At 44.4% G+C, this 26,378-nt stretch overlaps 1 protein-coding gene across 5 annotated transcripts in view; it reads right to left on the reverse strand.

The window, feature by feature from the left end:
* MAP7 (microtubule associated protein 7) overlaps positions 1 to 26,378 on the reverse strand; it is a 193,142-nt gene that overhangs the window by 133,650 nt on the left and 33,114 nt on the right. The window contains exon 1 of one of the 5 annotated variants that reach the window (XM_075924255.1): positions 1,886 to 1,907. The exons of the other annotated variants lie outside the window; for them this stretch is intronic. Coding sequence (XP_075780370.1) covers positions 1,886 to 1,898 — 13 coding nt within the window. The 5' untranslated portion in view covers positions 1,899 to 1,907. Of the gene's footprint in view, positions 1 to 1,885; positions 1,908 to 26,378 lie in introns of those variants that run through there. 5 annotated transcript variants of the gene reach the window in all.

The following is a 26,378-nucleotide window of genomic DNA, read 5'->3' on the forward strand; positions in this document are numbered from 1 at the left end:
CAAAGGAATTTTCCTACCCAAATTACGGAGAGAGACTGCTGAACTAAAATTCACCTACAAATTTGACACTGTTACCCTGTGCTTGAATAAAGATTTTAACTGGTTACCACATTACAAAGCCAATTTCCCCTGTCATTAACATCTGCATTTTTGCATAAAAAGCTATTACGGGAACACATCCAGCCCATTTAATTAGCTTTATTAACATAGGTCCTACAATTGACAGGTACTACTTCCGCTGTTTGTCTTATTTATATATATATATATATATAAATAAAAGTTTCTGTTATTTCCACACCAACACATCTGATGAAGTGTGTTTTATCCACAAAAGCACATGATACTATATAAAAGGTGCAACAGGACACTCGTTCTTAAAGTTACAGACTAACATGGCTATCCCTCAGACAATATTTTTGGAGTGTGTGTGGGGTGGGGAAGGTTAGTTAGGAGGGGATAAGCTAAATGGAAAGAGAAGTAAAGCTTCTATATGTAATACACACATAGGTGTCAATATATTTTAAAAGGTATATAGTACAAAAGAATTACAGGTTGCATCTCTAAAATCCAGGATTCTTTGGTCTGGCAAGACCACATATGTTCCAGGATCAGAGAGTCCCGGCCCGCTGCAAGGGGGTGGGGGCCCAGGAGTTGGTGCATAGCTCATCTGGGCTGCAATGGGGCAATCTGGGAGGCATGGCTCATATGGGCTGTGAGGAGGGTGGATGGGAGCCAGCACACAGCTCAGCTGGGCTGTGAAAGTGGGAGCAAGGAGCCGGCACATGACTCACCTGAGCTGCAAGGGTAGGGCAGGGAGCCGGCACGCAGCTCATCTGGGCTTTGGGGGGAGCCAACAACCCTTTGGAGGGGTGGCGGGGGGGGAGGCAGTAGCAGGGGGCCTGAAATAACCTCCCCTGGTCTGGAAAAATCCCTCATCTGGGACCAGTCAGGTGCCAAGGGTGCCAGACCAGGGAAGTCCAACTTGTACCAGTGAACCCCATTAATTAGCCCGGGATACAGCTTCAGAATTATGTTTTATACCAGGCATTGGCAATAACCCGTGCTAGCGCTGGTGAACTGCATCCAGCCCTTGGGCTGCTTATTGCTCAAGTCTGTTTTATATGTTCACCCACCAGTATTATTGTTAGAGGTCAATAGAGGAGGAGAAAGCATTCTGATGGAGATGTCACAATTCTCCGTCCTAATTCCAAATCTATCCTATATGTTAGCAACTCCAAGCCCAATCTGTATTGTAATAAAAACTGTTTACAATAAAATAGCAGATCCCCTCATGTTTTGCATATAGCTATTCTTTGCCTCTGCCAGTCTTTCCAAATTTGGTTTAATTTAAATCTGATCTTTTCAAAGCAAATTACTGTGTTGTTCAGAACAAGAAGATACATACACTATGTTCCTAAATATGACCCCTTAACTGCAAAAGGTAGACTAGTCCAATAAAAATTAGTGTAAAAATATAACTTAAACATGAAATAAGTTATTGATAAAGTTATGCACATTAATTATGCAGTATGAAACTACAGAAGTTGTTTAATGTATCAATTTTTTAAAAAAATGTTTTCCATTCAAATTACAAGAAAAAAAATAAAATAAGACTTCATTTCTCACTGTCTCATCACTGATAACCAAATCACAGGTTGTGTGCTATGTATTTTAGAAAAATCAAATCAATGGATAATCACCATAATTTGAAATCATTCTCCTACAAACATTAGACTCCAAACTTAATTAGGAAACAAAAATTCAAGAGAAAGAGACTAGCTGTTCATTTCCTTACAGTGGATAATATTTCCATTTGCACACATTAAAATAAATAAAAAAAACATTAAAAGGAAATCTCAAGGAACATGAAAAATGAGGTGCTTACCCATTTTCTCCATTACAATTATTGTATTCATGTGCATTTCAGAGAGTCTATCACAAATCCATAGCATAATCCATATCACAACATCTGCATGACTAACATTACTCAGTTTTCACCTTACACTAAAAAAAAAAATAAACCAGAAAATGGCAATTAAGCAACCCAAAAAAGGAACAAAGCAGCTTTGTCAAACGCAAAGCTGAATGTGCAACTTCGGAAATGGCAAAAATATAAGCTAGCACAATCCAGTTCTGAAGTCCAATCTGTCTAGGTCTTACAATTTCAGGCCCAACTTCCACGCAAAATGGGGTTTGTCACATCCACAGCATAGGAGATTATTAATGAGGATAGGGAGGGGGAGAATTCTGCTGAATACTTCCCTGTGCACTGCGTCAATAGGTTGAGCTGCTTAATAGAAGCTAAGCCCAAAGCAACCGGTTACTGGTGCTGACAGCTGCCTACCACACTGCCCCACTTCCCACTTCAAAACACTCCCTTTATAATAGATGCTTCAGTCTAAGAGTGCTAACCCATCTCAAAACAGCAAAAAGAAAAGGAGCACAGCGTAGCCTCCAATTTTGCCCTAAACAGATCCTCCTCTAAAACAAAAGAGGTGTTTTACTTTTAACTACATAATGACGAGCTTAGTTTGCTGAAATACTGAAAAATGTAAGAGCTTTAAAGCAAAGAACATTACTTAATTTAGCACAGCACCTTAGCTTCAACAATTGACCTCGACACTTGCTTTTTAAAGAGCAAAGCAACATTTTCTTGAATACCTGATATGTTAGTACTAGGAGCTGTAAAATTTTGGATGGATATTTCGTCAGTTCTTTGATTGAATACTGATAAATCAACAATGTTTTTAGTGACTGTGGTACTATCGCTGAAGTCACTATTATACTCAATATTATGCCTACCAATATGCTAGTTTAGAGTAACATCAAAAAGCCATCCCAGAAATTTACATTTTGTCTAAATAATAATATTCTTTAAAAAAATGTGAAGATGTTTCATGGTACTCAAGAAAAAAAATGGCCTCAATTATTTTCCATTATCAATGTACTGTATAAGGAATTTGTAATTTATAAATGTAATTTATAAATGTTGACATGTGTGCGCCATAACATTTAGGCCTCAACTTTTCAATAACTGAGCTTTAAAAGTGTTGCACTTCAGCAGTAAATGTCCTCTTGAGCAGAACAACTATTTTATAGACAACCATTCCAAATGGCACGAGGACCCTTGCAGTACATTACAACCACTGAACAGTATTTGCTTTTCCATTAGCCCCACTGAGCTCAATAGAACTACTTTACTCTGAAAGTATGAACTCAATATGCATATGGATGGCAGAATGAAGAGCTTGGTGATCACTATAATGCAATTTAAATGTTAACAAAAAGCATCATTTCAACATTTAAGCCTGCCCACTATAAAAGTGTCAGTCCAATCTGTGTCCTAGGAGAAAGAAAAACTAGTGGTTGCACATTTTTACTCATTAATATTGCAATATAAGATCAGCAAGAGTCAGAAACGTGGGAATTTATTTTCACTGACATATAGGGAAAATTAACTTGCTGTTTCACTGTCTAACATGCCACTCAGCATGCAAGTACAGACAGTAAAAAGGAAACGACAAAATTAATCGGCTTGTATTTGTATGTAAGAAGTCATATCATATAATTTCTGTACATGTATATATGTTTTGTTTGTTTGTTTGGCAAAATATTATTTCAATCACCCTGCAACATGCACAACATCCATAGGGTAAACATGCAGCCTCCCGCTGCTCTAATACCACTAGACAGAAGGTATGTTGCCAAAAATAGCCACACAGTTATGCTGTAGCTGCTGCAGATTGTCCTACATAGATTTAGGCCATGCAGATGAGCAGCCTGGCTCCTAGAAAGGGCTCAATATTTACCCTGGGCATAGGCTAGAACTGAGAAATTTTGCTAAGTTTGAAAGTTATGACTTTGTTGAACCGAAAGCTGCATGTGTGTGGGAGGGAGCAGCCAATAATGAGAGAAGTATATTAAATTAAAATACTTAAAAAAAAAAAAGAATAGCACTGTAATCTTATATAAGGCATCTATGCAAAGGTTTTAGATAAAGACAAGCTAGAAGACTGCGTCCAAAGAAGATCATTGTTACAGTACTGTGACAAGTGATGTGAATTCACATATTGACCACTTGATGAAGTGGGAGACACCTGATAGTTGTAAGGTTATAATTAACTGACAAGTTTGACATCCAAAGCTCTTCTGTATTAATTTTTTGGTCATCCCTTGAGGCTCCAGAACCTTATGAAAGAGACTATGAAAAATGCATTTTTCTCAATAACGTGTATGTGTGTAAGAGTGAAAGAGAGAGAAACACACTGGAGTAAAGAATATTATTGTTTCCCCAATAGTGAACTATTGCTATCTCAATGGATATTATCTTCCAAGTCATCACTGGTTTCACAGCTGGAAGGTGTCCCAGACTGGGCAAAGAGATTCCAGCCTGTATCAGCTGGTTGATATAAAATGGATTTCCTTAGATGAGCAGAGGATTGGCCTGGACTGAAAGGATGCCTTCAATCACTCCAACTGGAACAACAGAAAGAAAGAAAAACCCTTTAGTTCCAGGCTTATACGGCTGCCAAATGAGAGATTCATACAAAGTACGGTTCCAGATATTAGAGAGAGGCAAGATAGGTGAGGTAATATCTTTTATTGGGCCATCTTCTAATGCTCTCAGAATGTTAAGACAGACAAGCTTTTGAGCTTACATAGAGCTCTTCTTCAGATCTGGGAAATGTACTTAATACACAGTCACGTGAGTATAAATAAAGAGCACAGAATTGGTGATAGAGAACAAACCATCTTCTTTCTTTATCATTTGAGTTCTCTCCTCTCTTTGAGGGACTTCTGTGTTCTGTGATGAAGGCAGGGGGGAAAATAGATCCTGCACTTCCTTCTGTTACACTTAAAAAACAACAAATGGTCTGGTAGCACTTTATAGACTAACAAAACATGTAGATGGTATCATGAGCTTTCATGGGCACAACCCACTTCTTCAGATGACCGGAGTTTCTTCTGTTACGTATGACCGTCTGTTACATAGGGCAATCTTCATTTTCAATACACAAAGCATGCTGGCTACCTTTAAAATGTCAGCATTTGCCCAGACATTGCAGTGTCTCATTCTTACTCTCTGTTTATAACACAACTGTGGTTTATAGTGGCAAATATTTGGTTGGTAATCATAACCACTGTCGCCCAAAGCATCAGCTGACCTTCGTAGCTCTGTCCTTATGAGTCTTTAGCCACAGAGCAAAATATACAAGAAGAGACTGCTAGGGAAAGAGAAGTCATTCCAGTGGCATCACAAAATTGGCATATTTGTTTTTATTTTTGATAAGCCCATCACATATTTAGGGAATTACACATTGAAAAGGGACAAGCTGATACTGCTGCCAGCTGTCTTCAAGGAGATACAGGTGGTAAGTAGAAGAAATGGAGATGGAAAGTTACACAGGGCAAGTGCCAAAGATGTTTTGCTATAAATTGTCTCAGCAGTTGAAGAGGAGGAGCAACTGGGATATTTCATGCTGACATCTAAGGGTGCAAAAATCTGCCTACAAATTCTCTAATGCCAGAGGTAGGACTTCTCGGGAGACGTTCACACACCAAATACTATCCTCCGAACTGCCCATGCGCGATAGCTCTGACTTGTCTTCATTTTCATAATTAAGGATTACCAGGGCTTGACAAACCGTGGTAAAAACCGCTCACCAGCCCCACACTGCACATGCGCAAGAGCCGCATTGCGCATGCGCACGTCGCTGATAAATGGGGTGCACGGCTGAAATCTACTCGCCATGGGCGAGTAGATGCTATAGTTTGTCGAGCCCTGAGGATTACAACTCTCTGAGGAAGAATTCATTGATATGCCCTAGGGATGTGAAAGTGTAAACATGTAAATGGTGAACAGATGAGACTCAACTCATTGGTTAACCTTCACGGTTACACACAGCATCACACACACCCCGCCCCCACCGCTGTCTCTATAACAGAGGCAACAGCATGGGAGTGAGGGGGACCGGGTGGCTGCATGGTAGCCAGTCTGCATGGGGAGCTAGCCTAAAAGCCACATCCCCTACGCCGCATGTAAACGTGTAACCATTGGCATTTTCAACAGTCACATGTTTATCTCAATAAACATATATTTTAACATTCCTAATATGCACCTTATATTTAAGACAATTTTGGTTTTGGGAGATTTAAAAAGTTTTAGTAAAAATTATTTCTGTACCTCTTTTCAGAACACATTTAAAACACTCTATGAAGACTATCTTAAAATTGCATGAACAAGTACAGGCAGTCCCCGAGTTACGCGGATCCGACTTATGTCGGATCCGCAGATACGAACGGGGATTTTCTCGCCCCGGAAGACTGGAGCGGCGGGACGCCTGGTCCCGCCACCCGCCTCCTCCGGGGCGAGAAAAGCTGCTCCCCGTCTCCCTGGTCTGCTGCGGGAGCCACGGGTCCGGCCCCGGGTCCTGCGCCGCTTTGCTCAGCGTCTCTCTGGTCTGCAGAGAGTTTTAGCAGCAGCTGACTTGGGGACGCCTGGGGTTCTTAAGTTGAATCTGTATGTAAGTCAGAACTGGTGTCCAGATTCAGCGGCTGAATCTGGATGCCAGTTCCGACTTACATACAGATGCAACTTAAGAACAAACCTGCAGTCCCTATCTTGTACGTAACCCGGGGACTGCCTGTACTTTAAATATACATATGCCAGATATGGAGTTTTGATCACATTATAGTTCACCATAATAAATTAAGAAGTATCAAATATAACATCCTTTTAGAATTGTCTTTGAGAACGTCAACTGCTATCCTACAAACAAGTATGTCAATAACTTTATACACATGCATACGTCTTTACTGATTGTGGTGTTATTCTTTTCCCTTTTTGAGTCTATAAATGGATACATACCATTTAAACTCACTTCAGTCTGTATTGCATATACAAAGTTAGCATAAATTATGTACAGATCTTTCTGAGATAAAACATTAATATTTTTTTTTAAATGCCATCTGTTAATGAAAAATAGAAGTGATCAGACCTGCCAGACTAAAACCTGTCTCAAGCAGATAAATTTTACTTCCATCCTTAATCAATTCCAGGCATGAAAATGGAAAATAGGTTGAAACTCTAGTCCAGTACCCTCAAGGCCTAACCGGTGCTGAACCAGAGAATTTGCTGGACTACAGGAGGTCAATATTGTTTAGCAGCATTACCAACACTTCCACTGCTTACTGGGCTCTTAGAAAACATTTAGAGGTAAATTAGAGCTAAACAACAACACAGAACATTGAGAACCAGGACTGGTGGCTATAAACAAACTTTATGGGACCACAGGAAACTTGGCTACACCCATGACAAGTGGACATGACCACGAATGTTGCCAGACTAGATAGTGCTGGACTAGTGAGGTTCAACCTGTAGTAAACAGCCTGAATATACAACCACAGAAAGAATGAAAATATTTAACTTTTCTCTGTTGTAGTAAATATGTGGCCTAATTCAGAAACTTCAATGGCATCATTGTTGTAGTAGTTTAAAGCTGGGGTAATACCCTATTTCTCAGTTTGATGGCCCTTCTGAATTTTTGTAAAAAAATTCAACTTTGACCCAAACTGAAAATTCTGAAAAACTTTGGCAGATTGAAAAGGTCAGCAAATATATATATTTTGTTCCAGATCAAACAAAAACATGTTTTATCAGAAGTGAAATGTTTTGGTTTGTTCCTGGGCATCTTTTAAAATAAAAAGCCAAGAAAAGAATGACTAACGAGGTGGTGATGGAGGTTCTACCTCCACTATAACTTCTAGCTCTGAAGGTGAGAGCACTATCTGGGATGTGGGAGGCCCAGGGTTAGTTTTCTTCTCTACCTGATGTGGAGCAGCTATTTGAACTTGGGTGTCCAACATGGCAGGAATGTGCCCAAGCCACGGGGCTCTGGTTACTACATGGCAGATCTCTGTCTTTCCTCTTGAAGCTGTTCCACTGTGCATAAGTAATTACATAGTCACTGGAACCGCGATTTCAACTTGGGTTTGACACACCCCACAGGAGTGCCCTGATCCCCAGACTATGTAGAGCTAGTCTCACTTCCCTCAAGGCTCTAGCCCAATGACTGTTCAAGCACTTAATACAAAGTGGAACGGCTTGTGCAGAAAAGATGGATGCACACCCAAATCAGAATCCCCATAGCGTCAAATGCTCTGACCATTGCGACACCCATATTCAAGTCCCTGCTCCAATGACTAATTTTTTATCCTAAGTGAAACAATTTCAACATGAGATATTGACAGAGACCTGCCCTAAAATATCCCATAGTCTTGCGGCCAGGGCACTCTACTGCAATTGGGGAATCCCAAATTCAAAGCTAAGCTCCACATCTCAGATGAGTGCCCTAACCATGAGACAACAAGTTACATGGGAGACTTCTGCCACTGCTTCCTCCAGCCATTCTGTGAAAAGGGCCAAAAGTCTCTTCAGGCATATTTAAAAATATTTATTTTTGACCAAAACTCTTGCTGCAAATTTGTCTGAAATATGAATAACTGCATTTTCTGGCAAATAAACTGTTCATTTGAAAAATGTTGTTTAGCACTCCCAGAGATCCCTTTGCAAAAGCCCTTTATAACATGGCAATGGATGGGCAAAACAAGAGCAGCAGCAAAAGAACCTGCACTAAAGATAAATCAATACAGTTAATTACAATATTTTTCCCCAGGGAGTCAGTGCTGGCTAATGGTTAGAGCAGGTAAGTGGAAGCCAAGACTCCGGGATTCTATTCCAGCTTTGCTCTTGGATCACCATGTGAACTCTCTGGGCTTTCTTTAGTTCATATGTTAAAGGAGAACAATAACTGCCTTCTTCACAGTGATGGGGTTGCAAATTTTAATTAATAGAAACATTTTGTTCAGAAATGTAAATTTTCTTTCATGTTGTCAGGTTAGCCCTTGGCTGATAACAGTGGGTCTTCAGCTGCCCTTGCTTCCTGAGAAGCAGAGATAAATTTGCAGCCCTTGCTACTGAAGAGCAAGAGGGTAGGATGATGTTCAAAACTGTAAAAGACTCAAAAATCTAGATGACAGCTTTGCAACTATTAGAGCAAATTATAACAAATGCTGACACTTCTTGCAGCTAAGCTTGATGTCTGAGAACTAGAATAGTATCAAGCCCCACATGCCCTTTTCAGAATTAAAGCACTTCAAAGGTTGAACTGGAGATCCTTTATTAGGAAGACCATCATTAGAAAAAAGTATTACCAGGGTAACTGGACTTTGTCAGAAGGGTGTAGAGGCAGGTGCAATGGAAGGGGAAATACAACTTTCAGCTCATGAGCAGTCTGCTGGGAGTGATGAAGTCTATAAATGACACTAGCCCTTCAAGAAGGCTCATTAAACTCTGAGTGAACACCTCTGTGCTGAACATTTATCAAAGGATCAGTTGGTAAAAGTACATGCTCACCATTATGAAGTCAGTGGGTTTTAAGAGAGGGACCTGCATTAACGATTTGAGCAGTGCTTGACACAATGGGGTCCTCACCATTAGGGTTACAAGATGGTTTCAAAAAAAATAACAGACACACTTGATCTCAGATAGGGGGGGATGGCTGGCTGGCTAGGAGGGGAGCAGGGCTTGCTGGAAGGAGGTTGGGGGAAGTGGGGCTGGTCAGGGGAGATTTGGGGGGCAGGGTGGAAACCAGCCACCGGGAAGCAGGGTTGGCTGAGAGGGGGTGGGGGGGGGGGGCTGGCCGAGGGAGATTGGGGTGGGGGAAACTGGCCAGCGGGAAGCAGGGTTGACGGGAGAGGGTTGGGGGGAGTGGGACTGGTGGGGGGGAGTGGGGCTGGCCAGGGAGAGGAGCGGGGGTGGGAACCAGCCGGCGGGGAGCAGGGCTGGCATCCCATGCACCATCCCAGCAGGGCACACAGGCAAGTCCAGCCCCGGGATTCAATCCCGCCCCAGCCCTGCCCTGCCCCACTCCTTTCTACTGTGTAGTTGTGTACTGCCTGGCTGGTAGACATGCTCACACAGTCTTGATACTCATGATAATGATAATAAAACTTAATTCAACTTAATTAGAAAATACCGGACATTTATATGTCCGGTATTTTTTCAATTGGTTTCCCAGACAGAAAGCTCAAAGATCAGACTGTCCAGTTCAAAACTGGACACCTGGCAACCCTACTTACCATGTAGGCCTCTAGGCCTATTGCAACAAAACCGTTAATTATTAACAGGAGTTTGAATTTCAGTTATACCCATTGATTCCCACACTCATCAACTCTGCAAGTCATTTGATTTAAATATGGATCAAGAAAACTATTCTCATTGCAATGTGATTTTGTGAGGCAAGCCAGCAGCCAGATCAGGGCTGCTCATTGAGCTCTCATCACCACTCACCCCTTTAACAGAGTCGCAGTCAGTCATCACTCGGGCAAGGAGAAGCAATTCAGCTGCATTGACTTAAAAGGAGCCTACAGTGACTCAGCCCTCAGGAAGGCAGCAGCAGCCTATCCCTTAGCGGAGCCTAGGTCAGGTGATGCCCACCCCCCCTCGATGCTGGCATGTCCCCAATCCCATCACAACTGCAGCTTAGTCTGTGAAACAGCACAACTTCGCCAGGAGCCCTCCTGCTGCTTTACACAGTAACAGCCTCTTTGGATGCTCACCCTGATCTTGATCTGGTTCCTGTTCCTGTTCCAACCCCAGCTTTGCCCAAGCCCTCTTCCAGCCTTGTCCCTGCCCTATTCTGACATTGTTTCAGCCCTGCATCCACTGCCTGACCCTGACCCCCCTCCCCGCAACCCTCAGACTCTGGCCTCCTGGTTTGAACTCGTGGTCTATACCTGGACCCTGGCTACTATACCATTTTGGTTTGCCTACAGAGTCTGATCTTGGCTTCAACCCCAGCCTGTGCCTGGATCCCAATATCCAGCACTATCCTCTGTTCAGTCTCAAGCCTACGTCAGGCTTCGACTTCTGCTCCTACCACTGGGCATGACTACTCACAACTACCTCCTGACAGACGAGCCTCGGCAACAGAGAAAGGCATAAGGCACTAGAAGAGGAGAGATTGGTATATGGACTCACTCCCCTGATTGATGGTTCAAGTATATAACAGGGAAGTACCAAATGTTCCAGTTGCTAAGGCCATGTCTCCACTTGCCACACCAGAGATCAATTTTCTGGCATTTGAGTTAGCATACGTAGTAAAGACCTGCTAAATTGAACACTGAGGGCACCCCTCGTGGACACTGATACGCCTCAATTCATGAGGAGTAAGTGAAGCCAATGGGAGCATTTGCTCCCATCCACCTCCCACTATAAAGACAGCATGAAACTTGGCTTAAGGTACGTGAAGTCCAGCTACGTTATTTACGTAGCTGGAGTTGCATAACTTAAATGGACCTCCAGGGTCTAGTATAGACCTGACCTAAGTGGTTGTCAGAAAAGACATTACTTCTACGTTAAGCAATACTGGACGTTGATTAGAGACATGCATTAGCTTCTCGTTGATTAAAGACATGCATTAGCAGCAATGCAATATAATCAGGGCCCTACCAAATTCAGGGTCCATCTTGGTCAATTTCACGTCATAAGAGTTTAGAAATAATGAATTCCATGATTTCAGATATTTAAATCTGAAATTTCATTGTGTTGTAATTGTAGGCCCCTGACCCAAAAAGGAATTATATGTGGGTGGGAGGTGTCACAAGGTTATTGTAGGTTACTGTATGTGCAGGGGAATTGTAGTACTGCCGCCCTTATTTCTGCACTGAGCTGGTGGTGGTGCTGCTTTCAGAGCTGAGCAGCTGGAGAGCATTGGCTCATCTGAAGGAGCCCAGCTCTGAAGACAACTGTTGCCAGCAACAGCTCAGAAGAAAGGATGCCACGGTATAGTTGTGACAGGGTGGTTTCCCTGCAGTGGCACATAAGAGTTAAAGTTAAAACAGCCCTGGAAGAGGGCTGGAGCCAATCATAAGCAGGCTTGATCCAGTCAATCAGAACAGCTCACTCGGTCCAGCTCTGGAGGAAGAAGGATCTAGCTGCCTGTTAGCAGGGGTACCTGGGACAGAGCAGTGCTGGGGGAAGACAGGGTGAGCCAAGAAAGCTGGGCCTGAATAAACCTCAGGCTACGGTCCAGCAATAGAGGCCCAGGAAGGGACTAGAGTTAGAGGGACAGCCAGGGCAGGAATAGACAGCAAGTCCAATCCCTCTACCCTACCAATGATGAAATGGCCAGTTCAGACTGCAGTTTGCCCCTGAAGGAAGTAGCTAGATGACAAGTGACTGCAGATTACCAAGGCAAGTGTTGGCTTAGGGTAATGGGGTTTCCCAGCAGGGGAGGTCCTCAGCGTGTGGGCACTGCTATGGAGCAGTACCCTGTGGGAAGGGTGCCACAGTCTGGGAGAGATGCAGGGCCTGATGAGTGCGGAAAATGGACAGACAGGTAACAGTGGTTGAGATGCCACTCGGACAGAGCACTCTGAAGCTGGACTGAGCTTGGAGTGACCAGCAGGAGGTGCTGTGACATTGACACACAAAAAGTTACAGTGGTACTGCCATCTTTGCTTCTGTGCTGCTGCCCACAGAGCTGGGAGGTCAGTCAGCAGCCACCACTCTCTGGGTGCCCAGCTCTGAAGGTAGCCATGCCAAAATACAGGTGGCATGGAATGGTATTGCCACCCTGACTTCTGTGCTGCTTCTGGGGGACTGCCTTCAGAGCTGGATGCACGGTCAACAGACACTCTCTGGCGACCCAGCATTGCAGGCAGCACAGCAGTGTGGCAATATCATGATCTCCCTTTCATGGCCGTGAAGTTTGTAGGGTCCTTAGCAATCAAATAATGACTTGTCAAAGAAACTGAGGCCTAAGGAACTGGCTGCTGTGTTTGCTTGTTATTTAAATGGAATGGACGGAACAGCCCATTAACATTGATATTTGCATGTTTTTTTCATTCCCCCTTCCTCCTATGGTTTTCCTTTTGAGCTTCTAAAACTCAGATTATAATGGTAAAACTACAGTTCTTCAGCAAATCTCTTTTGTTAAAATGATGTGGGAACCTCTGATGGTTCAGGCAGACCTTGAAAAGACACAAGGAGAAATCTCTGGGCAGCACAGTTAAAGAAAATAAGGCGTCCATGTGCATTAGGAACAAAAATCATCTGGACATGGTAGAATTACCAATAATGCAGAAAAGGCAAAAGTGTTGAATAAATATTTCTGTCCTATACTTGGGGAAAAATCAGAAGTAACACTCTTTACATGCCATTCCATCACTAACTCAGGAGGATGCTAAACATTTTTAATTCAGCAGCTCTACATAATTTTTAATAAATCTCAGAAGTTAACATTAAGAGTCTTGGATGGAACACCAGGGAAGTTCCAGAAGACTGAAAGAAAGCTAGTGTCATGCCAATATTTCAAAAGGGTAGATGGGATGACATTGTAATTACAATCTTGTCACACTGACATCCTACTCAGGTAAGATAATGAAGCACCTGATACTGGATTCAATTAATAAAGAATTAAAGAAGGGTGATATAATTAATGCCAATCAACATGGGTTTATGAAAAATAGATTCTGTCAAACTAATTTGATATCTTTTTTGATGAGATTATAAGTTTGTTTGATAAAGATAATAGTGTTAATGCAACATAGCAAGACTTCTGAAAGGCATTTGACTTGGTACAACATGACATTCTGATTAAAAAAGTAGAATATAAAATTAACTATGCACACATTAAATGAATTAAAGGCTGGCTGAGAATTGTCATTAAATGGGTGTTTCTCTAGTGAGGGCCCATAGGAATTGGGTCTTTGGACCTATGCTATTTAAAATTTTTGCTTGTATGCTGGATGCAAGTAAACAATACACATTCTAAATCAAGTTAATGTAAATTTATGCATCTAGGAACAAAGAAAGCAAGACCATGCTTATGGGATGTGTTATCTATCCTGGAAAACAGTGACTCCGAATAATGTGGGGACCAAAGCGTATTATCAGCTGAACATAAGCTCCCAGAGCAACACAGTTGCCAAAAGGGCTAATGAGGTAATTTTACCTCTGAATTTGTCATTGGGGCAACCACTGCTGGAATACCGTATTCAGTTCTGGTGTCCACATTCAAGGAGGAAGATCAATAAATTGGAGAAGGTTCAGGGAAGAGACACAAGAATAATTGAAGGATTAGAAAACATACCTTGTACCGAGACTCGAACTTAATGTATTTAGTTGAATGAGAAGAAGGTTAAGGGGTGACTTGACTATAATCTGTGACAGAGGTGGAAAATAAATAGCCTGCAGGCTGGATGTAATTTGTCAGGGTTAAAATGGTGATCCACAGCCAATGGGAGCTGCAAGTGAACGTACCTGCAGACACCCAGGTAAATAAAATGTGGGTGGCCTGCCAGGGGCTAGCCCTGGTGAACCGTGTCTGGCCTGTGAGCCGCTTACTGTCTGCCCCGATCTACGAGTACCTATAACACTGGTGGCTGGAAGTTGAGGCTGGATACATTTAGACTGGAAATAACGTGGACATTTTTAACATGGCAGATAATTATCCATTGGAAGAATTTGCCAGGCGATTCTCCATCAGTCACCAGTTTTAAATCAAGATTGGATCTTTCTTCTGAAAGTTATGCTTTAGGAGTAAACTTGGAGATGTTCTATGGCCCATGTGATCAGACAATGGTCCCCTCTTCCCCTGAACTTGGATCTCCTTTTAGACTGGGGTGGGCAATAATTTTGGCAAGGGGGGGCCACTTCACAAATTTTGGAAGTGGTTGCAGGCTGACCTGGAAGGGGCATGGCCTCAGGCGGAAGGGGTGGGGCTCAGGCAGAAGGGGTGGGGCTGAGAATTACCCTGCTGGATTTGGTGACCTTATTTTCTGAACCAGCTGCTGCTAGTAAGAATGGTTTAATTTAAATTATGAAATAGTTAAACTAACATGAGAAAGATTAAGTGTTTTATCAAACTTCATTTTAAATAAAGTAAAATATTATGTCCAACACAAAAAGTTTCAATGTTTTCTTTATTTATGTCGGGGTGGGGAACCCTTTTTGGGTCGGGGTCATTAACCCACAAAAGAATCAGTTGGGTGCCACCCAAGTGAGAAGCAAAAAACTTCTCCAAAACCCCCAACATTCACTGATGTGCCTCAGCTGAGACACCTCACTCCTCTAGAGCCCCAGCCTCATGGGGTGAAGGGAAAGGAAGGGGGAAGTTGAGGTTCAGGGCTTCCCAGAGACCAAATTTACTTTTTTGGGGTTCTGGAGTTAGTGGATTTTTATGGACCTTCTTAGGCTCTGGGGTAGGGACAAAAATGAGAGGTAAAGTGCACAAGACAGGTCTGCCAGAAAGCAGGATAGAGATGGGATACAGGATCTGGGAGGGCAGTGGGGTGCAGAAGCAGGCTGGGAGTAGGATGTTGGGCAGATGGAGGGAGCAGGAACAGGGAGGGTGCAGTGTGTGGTCAGGAGAGAGGGTGCAAGAACAAGGGAGGGTGTCAGAGCAAGCTGAGGTTGCTGGGTCTTGGTGGGGGGAGGGAAGTGACAGGATTGGGGTGGGAGAGGTCTGGGCACGAGGGGGAATCTTACCTTGCTTCATGCCTCCTTGCAGCAATAGCTGCAGCCACGCTGTCCCAACTGCCCTGGAGGGGGGCCCTGCTGCCACGGCCACGCAGTCCTGGAAGCCGATGACATGGCTGCCACGGCCACGCAGTCCAGGGGCTGGCCCCGAGGCACCGCGGCCACAGGCCACCCCGGAGGCTGTAGGCACTGCTGCTGCAGTCATGCGGCCTGGGGCCAGCCCCAGAGGCGCCATAGGCGCCTGGGGCCAGCTTCAAAAGTGCCATTACCGCGCCCACGCAGCCTGGGACCAACCCAGAGATGCAGTACTATGGCCTGCGGCCGGCCCCGGAGGCGCCACTACTGCCCCCATGTGGCCTGGGGCCGGCCCTGGTGGTGCCGCTACAGCGCCCATGTGGCCCAGAGCTGGCCCCAGAGGTGCCAAGGCAGCAGCACCTCCAGCCTCCTGGACCAGCCCAGGTTGCCTGGCCACAGTAGAGGCGCCTCCAGGGCCAGCCCTGTAGAAGAGCCTCAGCCCCAGTGCTGCCTCCTCTCCAGAGGCTGTCCGGGAGGAGGAGGGGCAGGGTTGAGTTCTTTCCCTGGGGCACACACCAGTTAGGGGGAGTGTCCAGGACTTGCCTTGCGGGCCGGATCCAGCCCATTGAGAGGCGTTTGCCACCCCTGTTTTAGACTGATAGATAATCAAGTGAAAGGCAGGGGCTTGAGCACATGTTTACTAGCTCATTAAAGAAGCAGCATTTTGACAAACAGATTGATATCCAACATAGTAAATCCTTTTTCAAGAAAAAAAATCATCTAACTCAGACACCTGGTATGGTTCACTGACCCATGCAGTGGCACTTAGACCACAGCAACAGATAAGACCAGGAGACCTCTACAGCATGGGCTGGGAGCAGGCTGGCTTTTAGCTCAGAGGGTAGAGGCTCCTAAAGTAAGCTCCAGAAGTCCCGGCCTTAAATCCGCCTGATGGCGGTTACAATCCCACGCATACAGAATCAGGCAAATACAGGCAGTCCCCGAGTTACGCGGATCCGACTTATGTCGGATCCGCAGTTACGAACGGGGTTTGCTGCCCGTCTCCCTGGTCTGTTGGGAGACCAGCAGAGCAGGGAGACGGGAAGCAAAGCCTCTGAGGATGCCGGCAGCGGGACAGCTCAGACGCTCCGCGGCTTTGCTCCCCGTCTCCCTGGTCTCCAGCAGACTAGGGAGACGCGGAGCAAAGCCGCAGAGGACCCGTGCGGTGGGACCGCGGTGCGTCTCGGTCCCCTGCCCGCGTCTCCCTGGTCTGCTGGGGGGGGGGGGGTGCAGCTAGTACGCACCCCCCCCAGCAGTCCAGGCTTTTCTCTGGACGCCTGTGGTAGAGCAGCTGGGGCGCTGCCAGTTGGTCCCGCAGCACCGCTCTGGGCACTACTGGACCAACCCTGCAGCACCCCAGCTGCTCTGCCCCAGGCGTCCCCAAATCAGCCGCTGCTGAAACTGACCAGCGCTGACTACAGGAAGCCCTAGGCACAATTGCTCTGCCCGGGCTTCCTGGAATCAGCCGCTGATCAGTTTCAGCAGCAGCTGACTTGGGGACGCCTGGGGTTCTTAAGTTGAATCTGTATGTAAATCAGAACTGGCGTCCAGATTCTGCCTGTTGAAACTGATCAGAGGCTGATTCCAGGAAGCCCGGGGCAGAGTAACTCTGCCTCGGGCTTCCTGTAGTCAGCCGCTGGTCAGTTTCAGCAGCGGCTGAATCTGGACGCCAGTTCCAACTTACATACAGATTCAACTTAAGAACAAACCTACAGTCCCTATCTTGTACGTAACCCGGGGACTGCCTGTACTTCAATTATATTAAAACTGAGATAGCCACCAATAACAACAGAGTAGGAGTTGTAGAATATATATTGGCTCAACAGTCAAAATAGGTGCAACACTTAAAAACACTTTCTAAAACAGCAAATCTATTTTAAGGCACAAGCAAAACACACATTTTGAAACAGCTTCATGACAGGAGTTAACACATATTAAAGAAAGCTGAGTGTTCAAAACTAACCAAATTACATCTGAAATTGGTTTATTATTTGATGGTTCACCAGACTTCAGAATAAATCACTAACATGAGCCGAAACAGTCCTAGCTCCCCTTTGCTATGAACAAATGCAAGGAGATGTTTCTTTATGATTATGCATAGATGGCATTTATAACTTTTTACTTAGAAGAGGTAACTTTAGCCACACTAAAAGTTCATAATCCAGTATTTGAATATTTCTCTCCCACTCTGTGTCATCATGAATCATTGATTTCAAAGTATTTATCTCAAATAAATTTAATTCGAGACCCAAGCTGCTCTGTTTAAACATTGTCACAGGATGCACAGCCAAACTGTTAGTTTAGTCATATACCCATCAGTGACATGGAACACATAGAGGTCATGTCTTCACTACCTACTGGGTCAACAGGCAGCAATCAATCCAGTGGGAGTCGACTGACACAATACAATCGACAGCTGAACACTCTCCTGTCAACTCCAAACATTTCACTCTCCACGAAAACGAGAAGAGTAAGCCGAGTCAACGGGAGAGCGTAAGCAGTAAAGATACAACAGCAGACATAAATATACTGACTACAGCTATGATATTCATGTAGTTGGAATCTATGAACTTGTATCTATTTTCTTTTAGGCTGATAATTATGATATTATAGCCAAGTTATTCACATAACTGAAGTTACATGTGATCTGGAGAAAGGGGTAAGCAGTGAGGTAGTAAAGTTTGCAGATGATACAAAACTGTTTAGGATAGTCAAGACAGAAGCAGACTGTGAGGGACTCCAAGAAGATCTCACCAAACTGAGTGATTGGGCAACAAAATGGCAAATGAAATTTAATCTGGATAAGTGTAAAGTAATGCACATCGGGAGAAATAACCCCAACTATACGTACAGTATGATGGGGGCTAATTTGGCTACGACAAATCAGGAAAGACATCTTGGAGTTATCATGGACAGTACTCTGAAAACTTCCACACAGTGTGCAGCGGCGGTCAAAAAGGCAAATAGGATGCTAGGAATTATTAGGAAAGGGATAGAAAATAGGACCCAGAATATCTTACTGCCCCTGTATAAAACTATGGTACGCCCACATCTTGAATACTGTGTACAGATGTGGTCTCCTCACCTCAAAAAAGATATTTTGGCCTTGGAAAGGGTTCAGAAAAGGGCAACTAAAACGATTAGGGGTTTTGAACGGATCCCATATGAGGAGAGGTTGAAGAGACTGGGACTTTTCAGTTTAGAAAAGAGGAGACTGAGGGGGGGATATGATAGAGGTCTATAAAATCATGAGTGGTGTGGAGAGGGCCGATAAAGAAAAGTTATTTATTAGTTCCCTAAATAGAAGAACTAGAGGATACCAAATTAAATTAATGGGGAGCAGGTTTAAAACTAATAAAAGAAAGTTCTTTTTCACACAGCGTGTAGTCAACCTATGGAACTCCTTGCCAGAGGAGGCTGTGAAGGCTAGGGCTATAATAGAGTTTAAAGAGAAGCTAGATAATTTCATGGAGGTTAGGTTCATAAAACGCTGTTAGCCAGGGGATAAAATGGTGTCCTTGGCCTCTGTCTGTCAGAGGCTGGAGAGGGATGGCAGGAGACAAATCACTTGATCATTGTCTTTGGTCCACCCTCTCTGGGGCACCTGGTGCTGGCCACTGTCGGTAGACAGGATACTGGGCTAGATGGACCTTTGGTCTGACCCAGTACGGCCATTCTTATGTTCTTATGTACATAATTTAGGATGCTGGCTCTCAGTAGTATAGACAAGACCACAGGGAATCTGGATACAGTCCATCATAGAAATGCCACTGCATTTCTCACAATTTCTGATTTTCAATACGAGCACACAAAGAGAACTAGAAGTATTAAATAGCAAACAAACTCACACTTTTTCCTTAAGATACTGTCCATCTTACTTTCAAACAGTGAGTTTAATTAAATGACGCATAACAACTAAAAATGTGAATAAAAACAGATTTTAGATTTTTTTTAAATCTAACTAATGGAAGAGACAATACATTTGAGGTGTTTTCCTTAGAGTACTTATTTTATTCTTCCATTAAAAAAGCAAATTTAGTTCTCCTGAAAAGTTAACCAGGAATGTGCCCTCAAAACTGAAACCCTCTGTTCATCTGTAAAACAGACATAGCATGGGCAGCAGAAGTAGTACAAGCTATCTTGCCAGTGTGCCCCAACTCTTACCCAGAGGAAGAGGATTTATTTAGGGGGTATTGATCATATCCTACTTAAGTATTCCTTTCTGTAATTTGCATGCTGAGGTTCTAGTGTAAACTTTTCAGGAAGAATTTATTTTAACCTACTGAATGTCCTGAACACATCTCCAGAGTGAAATAATAATTGTTTGGTTTTAATAGTCTAATTACTTTTGAGAAGGGGCTGGATAGGATGACATGGAATACACACTCGTGTGTGTGTTCTCAAGTTAAATTTAGGTATCTGATCCAAAAACCAATTAGAACTTAAACCAGCCTCTTCCAAGGGCATTTTGAAGTTTCAAACCAGAGCATCTTGTTCATTCTTTCAGAATGATTCTATATAGCTACTTCCCCTTAAGCAAGTTACCCTAGTAACAACAAATATTGTTCACGTTGAAACACAATTCAATGGATAGTTAAAAAGAACAGAAGCAGAAGGGTAATGGATGCTTTCAAACCATTACAAAAAAATGGGATATTGCTCAAGGTTTAAATGCAGAAATCCAGACCCACCCTTCATTTAACTCCATTTGCTTCTCAAGCGTTACCACAGGGATGATTTTGGCTTTTTTTTGCTGGATTTGAGCAAGATCTACCATGCATCTTCATACAGCAATCTTTTTTTTTTTTTTTTTTGGAATTTGTACTGCTCTAATGCAGCAGCCCTTTTTATGACCCAAAACTTACAGTGCATAGTCTACATTAGCTGTAACTATGAAGGAGTGAAATCAACTAGGAGTCTGTTGATACCAATGGATGCCTCTTCTACTGTGTTTATTTGGCTAAGAAAGTGACAAAAATCTACAGTTGAATATTATGCTAGATGTTAGCAATCTTGCTCTTGCTATGTTTTTCATACAGAAAATATTTGACTTTCTGATGGAAAATGAGAAGGACCTATAGTAGTCATCTACAGAAGCTGAAACGTATGGACTTGAGAACTACAAAGTACAAACACAAAGCAAACAATTGCATTCTCCAATTAACCAAAACAACAACTAGCATACATGCTAACTGTCCCTTTTCAGGAACCATTTTTTTAATTCATTTCTGACCTTCCTAGTCTGTTCTATTTGAAAAGAAAAATTGTACATGTCTATGCATTTTCTCCCTCAAATACCCAGTTCACAAACAGTAGCAGATATCTTGCAATATTTCAACATTTATACTATTATAAAAGGAAAGTGTCTGTCTCACCGTCTGTCAGAAAGTACATTTGAGAATACACTGGAAGATGAGAAAAGTCTGTGGAGAGTCGTCCAATACCCTAATGGATAAGGGTATCAGTCTCTAGAAGCTGGGGTTATGGGTTCAAGTCCTGCCCCAGAAGTATCTGGGTGGTTGCCTCCAGCTTCCTCAGAGTTAGAGCTGGCACCCCCTGAGGGTAGGAAGGTGAGTTACCAGTTTTTTTCCAGGGGTGGGGACAAGCAGCTGGCTGTGGAGCTGCTTGCTCTGGCTACAGAGAGTGAGTGACTGGCCTGGGTGCAGGCAGAGGGGGTTGCACCTTGCCAGAAGCACAAGGGATCCAGGCAGGCTGGCTAGGATCCAGCCCATGTATGACAGACTTCAGCAGCCCCACAGTGCTCTCTGTTGACACGTGAATAACAAAAAACCAAAGCTATGCATGAGAGGCATCCCTGGGCTCTGAAGAGAAACAACAATCCACAGAATTTGCACAACAGAAACATGTCTGATCAGATTCAGCATCCATTGCTTTAAAAAAACCCCAGTATTTTCTATCCGTGTGTACCACATTGCAGTATGTAATGACATCTGGTTTGGATGGCACAGAATACCTAAAGATTCTCATTGAACTGAAATCAATATTTGCAACTTTGAGCTAACTGGGGCAGACTAAAGTGGCATTTACAGCATACAGTAGTATGCTATAGTATTCAGATAGGTTTTAAAAGAAATACAAACAATTTCAAAGATTCTGTGTGACACTGCTCTGAAACCCACTAACAGACTACAGCAAAGTCCTTTCTACAGCAGGAACATTTTGGAACCTAAAGAATGTAAACAAGTTTAAGTAACTTTGAGAGAGACGAGTGTATAGATGTGTGTTCTCATAGTAATAGGTACAATTGGTAGGTAGCCAGCAGGCTGGACTGTAGGTAGCCTTTGCCGCATAAGTTCCTTGAGCTAGGAGTTTAGGATTCTCTCCACAATATGCTACATTTACTTACTACACTTGTTATGTCAGAATTTCTGACAAGCCCACATTATCAACTCTCTAGCACAATTTTTTTTTTTAAATTTTCTCTGGGTACTTGCAACTATTGTTCAGTATCTTGTTAATTATCAAAAGCTGAACATATAGGTCTGTAGTACTTTGTTTTTAACTCTGCCTTTCTTAAAAGTAGTTCATATGTTTCTCCTTTTCTAAGACTGAGATTTCACCTTCCCTTCTGGTTCTCAAAAAACAAGAGCAATGGGTTTTTTAATTCTGCCTCTGTTTCAAAGAAAAAGAATAGGGGAAAGGGAGGAAAGGGAAAAGGGAAAGAAAGAAAGAAAAAGATACACAGGGTAAACTAAAAATTGTTATTTACATCAAGCTGTGTTGACTAGAGTATGTTCAAGTTACATACTGGTAGGTAATCTTTAACGTGCCTTTTCCTGATTTTGCATTCTGGTCGCTCCCTTTTTTCTTATCACTTAATACTGCATTAATCTTTCTTTTACTACTTCTTTCAGGAAAGACTAAAACAAGCTAGCTGTCATGCTGTCAAGAGTCAATACCTAGCCACTAAGGATATAAAATCCCATTTAAGAAGTTAACCAGTCAAACGGGATCCTATGGTGAGGGGCTGCTCCCTCTGGGCCGGGCAGGACCCACCGCACTGCCCTATGGGTGGGGGCCTGCTTCATCTGGGTTGGGCCACCAGTTAACGGGTTACTCCAGTAAGCATACCAGTAATGCAAATGCTTACCGGGTAACTAGTTAACCCTTTACAGTCCTACTAGTCACCACAGCAGGTCACCTCCATCTTACTTGACTGTACTTTCCTCTATTTGGATAACAACCTAACCCTACAAAAAGCAGTGGGGACCCATGATCTGGCTTGTTCGAAAAAGTGCGTGCTCCCTTCAAGGGCTAAAGAGCTTAGGAGAGACTTTTGATTGTAGTGGCAGAATAGGTCAGTGTATGGATGCTGAACCCCTCTCTCTTTCTCCCTCTCTCCCATGACCTAAAGCGAGGGCAGAACTAGATAGGTCAATGGTGGTGCAGGAAAAGCCCTGTTTTATCAAGCAGGGCAGCACCCTCCCACCTTCAGAAGTGGAGAAACACTGGGTTTTGTCAGGTTCTAATATGGGCACTCCGCTAGCTGCTCCTCTCTCTGGGATGGGGGAAGGAATTTTTCTTAAGGAGTCAGGGAAGGTTCTCCTTCCCCACAGTGGATGGGTGGGGGATAGCTTTGCTGTGAAGAACAAGAAACGGGAGTGAGGCTATGGTATCACAACTCATTATGTAAACGTTTGCAGCAGGTACTCTGGGTAGGAAAAGGACCAAGTGATCACATAAAAACAGACTGGTAAAAGATACAAAGGAGCTATTTTATAAAGCAGGGATCTCAAACTCAGTTGTATCTGCATTCTTCACTCCCCACTAGTGAGGCTGGCATCCAAGACCCTGTGTAGGGGGCCAGAACGCCCAAAACCTCATTGTGCTGCAGCACCGCTCACACCTTACTTCTTGCACCTTTCCCTGACAGGTGTTTGTCTTGTTTTTTAAGCTCCAAATAGGCAGCTGAGCCCCCTGCTTGCTACGCTCACCAACTCCCCTTTGTGGCTAGACTTGGTCAGCCTGGTCATGCTGGTCCGCAAGCAGCATTCCTCAGCCAGTGAGCCGTGCATGTTCGTGGCCACCACGGTCACGCTGAAGGCGGCGTTCACAAACTCAGGCAGGCAGCATGGCAGCTGCCCACTCGCCTCATCTGTGCACTTGTCCATGGTGGCGGCGCAGTGCCCAGCCAGCTCCAGCAGCAAGAGCAGCACCCCCCAACCCATCCTCGGCCAGCACCACTGACACCTGCGCATGGCGTGAGGCACGGCAGCTGCCACCTGAGTGGTTCACTCCAAGAGCAGGTTGGGGGCACGAGAACAAAGGGAGGTTGATGCAGGCAGGTAGGTGGCCAGAGGCATGTGAGAGCACAGAACACGCAGGGGCTCCTGCTGCTCTGCGGCTATTTGGGCAAAGGGAGAGTGGGCATGGCTGGAGGAGGGGCAGAAGCCACAGGAGGAGGGGCTGAGTGAGCAGTGCACGCTGGGAGGTGGCCAGGGCATGGGCACTTGGGTCTCAGGAGCATGTGGGTGTTTCCAAGGTGACCCTCCTCCCCATATCAGTGCTTGGCACTTGCAGGAGCCATGCTTGAGCTGGGAGCAGTGCAGGGCCTGCAGCCTGTGGAGCCATTCCAATAGCCCTGGGTGGGGCTGCATTCCCCATTCAGGACACAGCAGCAGGGCTGATCCGCGACCAAGCCTGTGGCAAGGCTGCCCCGGCAGCATTACCGCCCAGCGAAATCAAACCACATTCAAACTCCAGCCAGGTGAGAACCCTCCTCCCTGTGCCGCACCCTATGGGGTTCACCCTCTGCTCGCTTCAGCCACATGAAACACAAGCTGCTCCATGGGGAATCCAGGATAAGACCCTCCCAGAGCAGGGGTCTGCAACCAACTGTCCTCCCTCTGTGCCTTCTTAGCACTACACTCTCTGGTCCCAGGCTCACCCTCTGGCAGAGCCTGATGACACTGATGACATCCAGCAGGAAATTTTTTTTTTTTAAATATAGAGAGATTTATTTTTGTTTGTTTATTTGTGTATTTATTTATGCATTTATTCACATGTGCATTTATTCATGTGTGCATTTGCTTATTCCTGCACTTGTCCAAGCATTTATTTATTCATGTGTGAATGTACGTATGTATTCATTTGCCTTTCCGTGGGAACAGTGTTTGTCTCTTTGAGCCTCCCTGTCTCTTCGGACGCATGGCAAGGCATAGGGACTAGGGATGTAATTGTGTAGTCGATAAACAGATATGCAAAAACATATAGGTTAATGCTATAGACTACACATTTCCCTCCCCCGTCCCCAAACCAATACATTTTTTTTTAACAGGCTGGCCAGCACCATGTCTGGGACCTGCCCCCGCTGCGGCTCTGTATTTAAAGTGTATTAGGAGCTGAGTGGGCAGGTAGCCCAGCTCAGTTCCAGCTCATGCAGGATCCAGGGGCTCAGCCTCCCCCCCCCCCTCCCTGCGCCAGGGGCTGCTGCCACCCCACACTGCTGCCTCTTTATCAGAGGCAGTAGCACAGGGCAAAAAACAGCCAGTCTGCAAGAGGACCTGGTTTTTAAATTGGCTCCCCTCACAGGCTAGCTCCCTCTTAGCACCACACCGTGCTGCCGGTCCCACCCCCAGGGCTATAGAATAGTCAATTAACTGATAAGAATCCATGAGGTTACTCAACTATTCAATTAATTGATATATAACATCCCTAATAGGGACCTGTCTGAAAAGAAGAGTTCTCTCTCTAGCTTGCTCCCCACCCATGCATTGTGCAGGCTCCCTTTGCCTCATCTTTTGGGAAAAAGGGGAAAAAGAAGAAAAAAAATGACAGACAAAAAAAGAAGCTGGTCGGCAGCTCCTCCTTTCCAAACCTGCTCCTCTTTCCTAACAGGAATGGAGAGACAGGGAAAGAAAAACAACAAAAACAAAACCTCTTCTGGAGATTTCATGAGCTGGTGGCAGTGGCAGCAGCAGCCGCCTCCGCCAAGCCCTCCCTGGCAGTCAGACACACTCTTAGGGGACACACATCAGGACCAGGCACAGCCTCACGCACACACATAGGCCTGAAAGACAGCTGCAGTTTTTATTTGGGCTGGTACTTACAGGCCAGTGCTACAGAGGGGGAACAGCCTGCAGCTGAGGGCAAAGGCGGGTCGCACAGTGATGTGATGTCATCACACTTTCATCCCACAGGATTTTTTTTTTAAATCTAGAGAGAGATGATGCAGATTTCACAACATTCCGAAGCAATTTGTTCAGCATTAAGGGTTACCAGATAGTTTAACCAAAAATACCAAACACCTCTCCTCCCACCCCCCAAAAAAAACACCAGGGAAAAAATTCTGTTGATGGGAAAAAAGGGGGGAGACCAAAGTTGTTGACGGCGAAAAAACAAACAAACAAAAAAAAAAGGACTCAGAGTTAAGCAAAAAATTAAAATAAAGAAATAATACAACAGCATGTCCCCTTTCAGAGTGTGTACAGAGCCAGAATATGGATAGGAACAGGGGAGGGATTGAGCATTAATACCCAGGGAAGGCATTGGTTTCCCTTGGTCTTTAGGCTTTTTGCCGGTGGCCATTTTGTTTTCTTGATCAAGCCAGAACACAGCTTTCCTGCGGAAACAGGTAAGCAGAGGGTCCGGGAGCAGGGGGCTAGGGGTGTCGGAGGCCTGGGGGAGGGGGGAGCGAGGCCGGGGGCTGGGCCCAGTTGCTAAGTGTATCGTAGGGTTGCCAGGTGTCCGGTGTTTTCTGAATTTTTTTTAACCAGACAGAAGGTAAAAATACCGGACA

The sequence above is a fragment of the Pelodiscus sinensis genome, chromosome 3, assembly GCF_049634645.1.
Source record: "Pelodiscus sinensis isolate JC-2024 chromosome 3, ASM4963464v1, whole genome shotgun sequence".
NCBI lineage: Eukaryota > Metazoa > Chordata > Testudines > Trionychidae > Pelodiscus > Pelodiscus sinensis.